General features: G+C 37.8%; 1 protein-coding gene across 2 annotated transcripts in view; it reads left to right on the top strand.

The window, feature by feature from the left end:
* Positions 1–8,933, top strand: part of LOC145985229 (uncharacterized) — a 75,250-nt gene that overhangs the window by 48,693 nt on the left and 17,624 nt on the right. For both annotated transcript variants that reach the window (XM_083118989.1, XM_083118988.1), the window contains exon 17: positions 2,584–5,206. In XM_083118989.1, coding sequence (XP_082975115.1) covers positions 2,584–5,206 — 2,623 coding nt within the window. The remainder of the gene's footprint in view (positions 1–2,583; positions 5,207–8,933) is intronic.

The raw sequence follows: 8,933 nt of genomic DNA, 5'->3' as shown, positions 1-8,933 counted from the left end.
GCCGATTGTTTCAGCCACGATTTTCTTGCTCGTGTGTGCACACGGGGTGATTACAGGCGAGGGTGGAAGTTGACCTCTTCTTTCTTTCCTTTGGCATCTAAAATGGGGCAACCAGTTCTGAATACATTATTGGGGGGGGGGAAGTGACCCCCCCTTTTCCCAGCTCAATCTCCACCACTGGTGTGCATGGCAATGTCACAGAGGCAATGTGATAATTGCACAATTCAGGTCCTGTTTTTTTTTAATGCTATTTACTGCATAGGAAATATTGCCCGTATTATTGTCTGTTGCATAGTAAAACGTAAAGCAAGGGTCATTTCTTTCTTCACACTGCTGATAAAAGTTTCCTCTTTGACAGTTGCGTTATCTTAAAATGCTTAGGATTTTCTCTTCGACCACCTGTTGCTCGAACATCCGGTCTCCTTGTTTTTATGCTGCAGCTGGCACCAGTGTTTTGTTTTGTCTAGCGTTACTTGCTGATAACAGCAATGACTCATCCAGCGCAAAGGCAAAAGTCATTGTTTTGAATTGCAAAGCTGTTTTGATTGAAGATAACGAAATTCGATCTCCAGAAGGAAAAAAACGAGTTAAAACAACTTCATGTTCTGCACCTTCTGATAAGCAAAACTTTTTTTTTTTTTTTTTTTTTTTTTTGTAACAAGAACACTCTGACACTCGGAGCGTGTTGGAAGCAAATGTACACAATATAATCACCGCTTTTCTTCAGAACCATTCATGTGGGAGGAAAAAAAAGTGCTCAGTGTAGTAGTGGATGTTCAGACTGATTTACAGAAACATTGAAACATTATTCAAGGGGAAAACGTTTGGAGGAGCCGATGTTTGACATCGAGAATACTCCTAAATCCATTAAATCGTCGATTAACGTGAGAGTAAATAACGTTCTCCCATTTTGATATCTGAAAATGTGCATGTTTCATAAAGCTTGTTCGGGTTTATTTTATGCTAATGGGCTAATCGGCTCTAAATATACAGTTTAAAGTGAAATGCAATTCCAAACCCGAATGATTATATACTGCGACCCTGTTTAATGTGTCCTAGAATATGCATTGGGTAAAAGGAAAACATATCGCAAATTGCATGTTTCCTTTTTCAGGCTGAATTACAATGCAAGTCGAGGAAGAAGTTTGGACCTCTTCCTTGAATGGAGGAGGGGGTGGGTGACTATGAAGTTGGTTAAAGCAAAGAAAATGTGAATTTTTTTAACGATGTATTTTACACAGCCGATCCAGAACTAAATTTACAGCCCAGCTTTTTTTTTTTTTCTTCTGGTGCCTAGAAAGGTTGTGTTGTTTCTCCTGAGACATCTTATCTTGCCAGTTAATCTTGTAACAGACAATGCTCCAGTGGACCCGTATAAAATCCAACGTTCATTCTGCCCCATTATCTCCCGACTTTTGCTGGCGCCAGTGTGACTGGTGTCAAGATTCTTCGAGTTTCGCTCGCAATAAGCGAGAGATCGTTTTCCTTTCCATAGGTCTCGGTGGAAAAAGGTTTCTCATGAACTAGAATTGTAAGAATTTTCTGGAAGAGCAATTGACTGTGCACAATTGAAAGAAAGTAACATTATTTTAAATCTTTTTTTGTGAAAATGTTGCCATGTTCTATTTTTCTTCTCATAACACGCATCCTGTGCATAACAGGTTGTATAACTACCAGGATAAATGGTGTTACCATCTCCTAGGAATCTTTGTGTTCGTTTCAGCTCCGTTTAAGCTGAAAATTGGTGCAAATTTCAATAACTACTTATTTGAAATAACGACCCTTTTCCCGGGAACTGTAAAAGGTTGTTGTATCGAGAGTTGACTGTAACAAGAATAATGATAAGTGAAGAAGTAATACATGTTCATATTTGCCTTTTACCTTCCATACTGAATACAGTTACATGAATAAATTGCAGAAACATTCACCATCACATAACCATAAAAGGGATACACAAAAATCTGTGCAATGACAGATATTGTTGTGTAGTTCACCTCTGCCCCTGGTGGTGACAGAGTAATTCTGTTGAAGAATATAAGGTTATGGAAATTGGTAACATGAACCCAAACACACATATTATCTGCACCTCTGTTTAGTAGGTGTTCTAGTGATGTTGGTTCCTTCTGCTACCATCCACTCTGGAATATTTTTTTGTATTTTTCTTTCCAAATTCATGAAGTAAGATTGTGTACTTGCAAAATGAACTGTGTATAATACATTCAGTGCATATGTATTTTATTAATTTGAAGTTTCTACACATACACCTGTGTAATTGTCACCTAAAAATAAATATAAATTCCATTCTTACTTCATGGATTGTGTGTGTTTGTGTGTGTGTAGGTGGGGGGAGGGAGTGATGAGTGTTAACTACAAAGTGTACGTTTTTTACATTGTTTTTTTTTAATATAAAGGTCTAGGTTTCAGTTGCTTCCTTAAATGATTGGAGAGTTATACTTTTTTTATTTATGGATGAAATTATAGTATAGTATAGGCAAATGGTAAGTAGAAGATAAATGCTGTACAATTAAGCATTGAAATAACATGTACAGATTAATGAAATTGTTCTCTTTCATTGTTCCACAGATATTGCATCAGAATCTGATAGTGAAGTGTATGAATCAGACAATGAAAATGAAGATCTGTGTATGAAGACCAGCAAAGAGAGGAGATTTTCTATATCTGAGAAAGGATATGAGAGCCCAGATGTGATGCGTATTAAGGAAGAACCTGTGGATGTAGAAGAATTTGAGCAGGATAAAAGTAAAGGAGACTCAGAAGATGATTCTTTCAAACTTGGTCATTCATCCTCAGGCGACGAGAGGCGGTTCATTGAATACCAGAGTGAAAAAGAAAACAGCCAAGACGTGAAAGTGGAGATTGAGGAAGATTTAGAAGAAAAAGTCAAGCAAGAAGTAGAAAAGAGAGAAGTACGGCATGATAATTCAGAGGCTGTAAGTGTAAGAAAGAAACTGTGTAGGAGAAAAGCAAGTTCCCAGCAAGAAAAAGAAAGTACTCTGAATAAACACAGGCTGAGCAGCCCACTGAGAGGAACTAATGATTCATCGAGAAGCGAAGACACACTCAGTGATAATAGTATGGCAGAGAGACGAAAAGGTAAGAGGAATCGTAGAACTTTTAAGAATGATAATGAAGAAGAAGTGGGAAGTAGAAAACATGACGATGTACATGAGGAAGAGCAGCCAAAAGGCAGAGATTTTGACTTGAATCAGATAAGATCAGAATTGAAAGGGATTGAAAAGGCTGTAAAACTCCCACTTGATGTTGGCCATGGTTCGATTGCCTCCGAAGCCAGTTCTGAAGATGCAAAACTGACACCAAGCAAAAGCACAAAACAAACTGTTACAGAGAAGCTTGCGGAACCTGAAATGGAAGATGTTTATGAATTTAAAGAACCAGAACCATTTGAATTTGAAGTACGTCCTAAGCGTGATGTACTGTCCTCGGATGATAGAGGGAGTAAAAGCGGTCGAAGGACAATCGGAAGGATATATGATGAATTCCCACACTATAGCATTGACAAGATAGATAGGAGACGTTTTAAAAGAGATGGAAAAGCCATGGCATCAAAGGAAGCAAAAGACACAGATGCTAACACACCAAAAGATAACATAAGTACTGTGGATAGCGAACGCCGTGAAGAAGCAGAAATGAAAATTTCTTCACCTTTAAGAACACGGGAACCAGAAGTCCCTTCCACTTCGAGAAAGAAAGAAAGCTTGCCTTTAAACGAACCTGTTTCAAGTAAAGTACCACAGTTCATCCCTCTTCCAGTAGCTGCTCCAAAACCAAACTCCCCATCTGTAACAGCAAATCCGACTTCTTCTGTGAAATCACCATCCCCTGTTTGTACTTTTGACATGGAGCCATTGTGTCTCTTCCAGGATTTGCCAGAAGAGGTAGAAGGAAGAAGAGAAGATGAAAAACCTGCATTCCTGGAGTCGGAACCAGAAGCACCAGTAGTATCCTTCTCACACAGGCAAGATGAAATAATTCAATCCCTTGTTTCCTCGGCTTCTCCATCCATGACTACCTTATCTTCAAAACCTTCTGATTCCTCCTGTCTGATTTCTTCAAATTTAACATCTTCATTCTTCACCTTCTCTTCATCAAAAAAGGAATTGAAAGAGGAGATGAAAGTGCCTGCTCCAGGAGCATCTGAAGTAGCAGGAAGAGAGGACAAACTGTGCCATCATGAAGATGTGATCAAGCTACTACTTAAAGATGATGATGATGACGAGGATGAAGATGCAATTAATGCAGCTATTCAGAGAGTGATAGCACAACCCATGACAGACGACGAATATGATGGAGGTGACGAGGACTTCGGAAACAAGATAGATGAGAAATGCGAACCTATTCAGAAGAATATTTGTGACCAAAGGGAGAAAATGCTCAGTGGCCTGGTTGTGGAAGACAGCAAGGTGGACGAAGTCACGAATAGATCTTTCAGTAAAGAATTTGAAGAAGATATGGGCAGTGATTCTGACAGTAGTCAGGACAGGAGGTTAGTTATTGACAATGTGGATGATGACTCTGTACCTGAAGGAAGTGATAATGATAGTGACATGCAACTCAGGTTAAGTGATAAAGATGAGTACAATGAGAAAGCTGAGCGTAGACATTTTGCTGATAGTAAGTTAGTTTCCAGTGATAGAAATGAGAAGAATAGCTCAAAGACAGAGAAGAAAATGCAGTCTCCAAATGAAAGACATTTTGAGGGTGACTTGGCTGTGATAAACCAGAGCGAACTACCAGTGATTGTGAAGGAAATTGAAGGTATAAAGTCATCTCAGTGTAGAAGTAGTGAAGACAGTGCAACTCTTGCCGAAAGTGAACAAGGAAATTCCACCAAGAACAAAGATAGTGCTCCCCAGAAAAACCAAGAAGAGGAGGAGGCTGCTGAGAGTAGCATAAGATTACTGCTGTGCGAAGAAACTATCCCAGGTAGCCCCGTGATGCCCAGTGAAAGCCAAGTGTACGATAGTGAGAATCCGAAAATGCTTGAAATGCCATTTGTGAGTGTTCCTGGAAGTAATTCAAGTGATGTCCAGGCCTCAAATGTCCCATACGTAACGGTTCCATCGCCAGCAAACTCCAAGAAAGAAACTAACGAAGCTGCTCCTGTCATGGACAACACCCCTCCCACCACTCCAGAAAGTAGCTTTTCTTCTGAATCTCCTCGAGGGTAAGTACTGCTCCTTTGTCAATATAATTAATATAATTGCTTCAGAATTCCATCTCTGTGCAGAGGCGCAACCATGAATTTGTGTGTGTGTGGGGGGGGGGAATACCAGGATAAACGTACCAATAATAATAATAATAATAGTGTCAATAAAAATAATGTTAATAATAATAATGTTATTGTAACATTATTATTATTATTGATTTGATTTATTTCATTTTGCTTCTTGTGCCGCTATTGGCTAATTTGCGAAGATGGGGATGAGTGATGGCATTATGAAAATGATGAATGGATACTCGCAAACATCCATGCCCAAGCCGGGATTCTAACCCAGGACCAACATTATTATTACTATTAGTAGTGGTAGTATCAAAGACGTTATTATCCTCGTAAATTATGCAAAAAGAGGTAGAAGTTTGTGCTAAAGCATTTGTGTTCGAACAAACGATTTGAATTATTTTCTTAAGACGTTAAATTTCACATTAATAACGGAAAACAAGCACATAAACTATTTTTGAAAGACAGTAAATGCTTGATAAATGCATTCCAAACATAATTATTTTTTACATTAACATAACTTTCATACACGATATATGTTTCACATATATGCAAAGTGGAGTGACGTGGACACTAAATTGTGTACATATTCACAGTTTCTTTCATAAATATTATATACAGCATATATTATTTAAGTATATACACAACCAATTCATCCATCTCACAATGAACCAACAGCAAAAATTACATGAATTGTCTCTGAAATATGCACACTCCCTTTCCTCCAAACAATTGTTCATGCATTTAAAACAAAATCAATTAAGACAAGTGTTATTTCTGTGTCTGGTGATTTACAATGGAGCAAACAAATATAAATTGCCAGCGAAGGGAGCAAGAAAATTTTTGGATCCAATTTTCTTGCATGCTGAAATCATTATTAATTTAATAGGGCACAAATAATTTCACGGAACGCCATGGCATTATATCATTTACAACTTTTGTGGCTCCCCGATGGTGTAGTGGTAAAATCGTTGCCTTGTGATTAAGGGGTCCCGGGTTCGATACCTGGTGGAGGCACATAGTTTTTCGGAACCCACTTTAAGCTATAGGCCCAGTCTCAATTAGCCTTTTTGTGCATAAAGTAGACTTCAAAAAAACACAAATCAATCAATCAATTTTACAACTTTTTTCATTTAGATCATTCAGTGCCCAGGGCCGTCTCCCGCCGTTCCCTAACTACGGCTCTGAACATGATAAGATAAGAAAATTTTACGAAAAGCATTTTTATTTGCATAATATTTGAAGTTCTGGGCGGTAATTGCCCCCTGCAAGTAAAGTCGGCCGTCAATGTTTGCTCCCCCCCCCCTAGAACTCATTTCTGACCAAGGTTGGAGGGGGCAATGCCCCTTCCTCCCCCACCCTGTGGTTGCGCCACTGTCTCTGTGGATTGCCCAAGAAAGTGAATGAGGGGATGGGGTTGTTGGGCTCGGGGTCACAGTGACCCTCCTCTTGGATCCAGCATTCCTTTAAAAAAAAGGAATGTCGTGTGTAGGAAAAGGGCTGAACTAATATACTTTCATCATTTAACCTTTAGTGGATGGCTGATTTCACACAAAACCACCAAAATTATGCAATTCTGGACATGTGGCAATAATTAATGTCATTTCTTGGAAACTATAGATGATATTTCAGTTCTGTCTTTTTGTTCATTTGTATACATGGGAAGGTATGACATACTGGAATCACAAAACACTTGATTTGTCGTTACTATTTTTAACAAACACATTATGAAAATGCAAATGATTTCCTAGGAAAATTGTGAATTGTTATTTAATGGGCTATTTGTGACATTCCTTTTAGTCAGTAGCCACAGGATTACCACATCACTGTAGTTGCACAATCTCATTACTTGATAGCGTCAGGAGAGACTTCTTTATGTTGCTGCTACAACAAGCCCTCTCAGGACATGATACCGAAAAGATTAAAACTTAATTCTTACATTTACTAAAGTTTATTGTAGTTCTATCTAAAGAACACTCAGTTATTTAACGCCACTATTGCTACATTCACCAGCACAATACAAGGAACCTTTCTCTGTAAAATAGTTTCTTACCAAGATTCTTTTACCCATCGTAATGAACGTTCTGGCAACTTGAGTCAACAGCAGATATATCTGTGTCCGACTTGATAGTGTTAGAAATGTCTAGAAACTTGAAATGGCTTCCGCTTCCCTGTATCACTTTTAATCCACTTAAATCCAAAAACCATTAATTTGATAACACAAACAAATAAAACATATTAATGTGAAAATAACAAACAAATAAAACATACACATGTTAAAAATGAACAAAGCAACTTTTTCAACCACCATATCATCTTGCTGATATGATTTATATTTACATGTAATAATGACAAAAAGGGGGAAAGAATTGTTCACAACATGCAACTATTTGAATCTAGCAGGAGATTTCCAATTTTTAATAATTCCCCAAAAATTAATTGCACATTTTCCATTTTTTTGTTTCCCAGAATTGGTGGCTGAAGAGTGGTCTTCTGTGCTTCCTGCAATTTTGTATCTACTGTCCATAAGACCAACACTAAAATTGATTTCCCAGAAATCTATTCTGTAAGATGCCTACACTGCTTTTCTTACACATTCTTTTTTTTTCTTCTCAAGAAGTATCTACCTATTTTCAACGCAACTTGGCATGGTTGTAGAAATATACTGTTGATTAGGGATGGGACCGATTAATCGGTACTCTATCGGTATCGGCCGATATAGGCATATCGGTGTATCGGTTTATCGGTAAAATTACCGATTATTTTACCGATTCGATATATCAATAAATATATGATAATTTAGTGCATAATTCTGCCATTTTGTTGTAATTTTTATGGATAATCTCCGTGCCCTAATTTCTAAAAAAGTAAATGTCTAAATATGCAACTCCTTTTGCACTGCAGTCACCTTGAAGCACACATATATTAAGGAGGTCAATGAACCTTTCAGGTTCTTCAAGGACCATTTCTAATTTTATATCGGATCGGTAGAATATCGGTTATCAGTATCGGTAAATTTTATATCGGTACTTTATCGGTATCGGCCAAAATTTCATATCAGCCCATCCCTACTGTTGATACATACAATCTTTTCATTCACTTTGGTTTGTTGTTGTGGCTGTAGGGGGAGGGTGTGCTGAATATGAATTTTTGTGTAAAATTTCAATTTGTCTTCTTTATTTTAATTTTATTATTATTGGGAGGTGAAGTGTATAAATTTCATCTCTGCTAAGAGTCCTGTCATTCTGTAATAACAAACAATCAATTTCACCTCTATGACAATTAGTTCTCTTTCTCCCATCCCTAGAGGCTAACAGATTGAAGAGGCCCCCATCTCCTATGATAATGTTTCAACCTGTTCTCTTTTACTTGGTAACATTGTTGATATATTATGCTTTCTTGGTGCTGGACTTGACTTGAAGGTACTAGGAGGATTAAAAGACTGGATTTTCCTCATTTCTTGCAACTTGAATGGTTCCTATCAACCTTTAAGGTTAAGGACACAGTTATTAGGACATTTGGACAAACTTGTTCCATCTTTTTCTTGCTTTCCCTGCACAATTCCTCCACAGACTCAAAACACCAGATGGAAAAACTTCCCTAACCCATCTTCTCATGAATTTTTATCCCTCGGTGGTAGACATGCCACCAAATAGGAAACCTTTCATTGCTG

The sequence above is a fragment of the Lepisma saccharinum genome, chromosome 3 (genome assembly GCF_977018435.1).
Source record: "Lepisma saccharinum chromosome 3, izLepSacc3.1, whole genome shotgun sequence".
NCBI classification, from domain to species: domain Eukaryota; kingdom Metazoa; phylum Arthropoda; class Insecta; order Zygentoma; family Lepismatidae; genus Lepisma; species Lepisma saccharinum.
The sequence above is the reverse complement of the archived record's forward strand: the minus strand, read 5'-3'. Positions and strand labels throughout refer to the sequence as shown.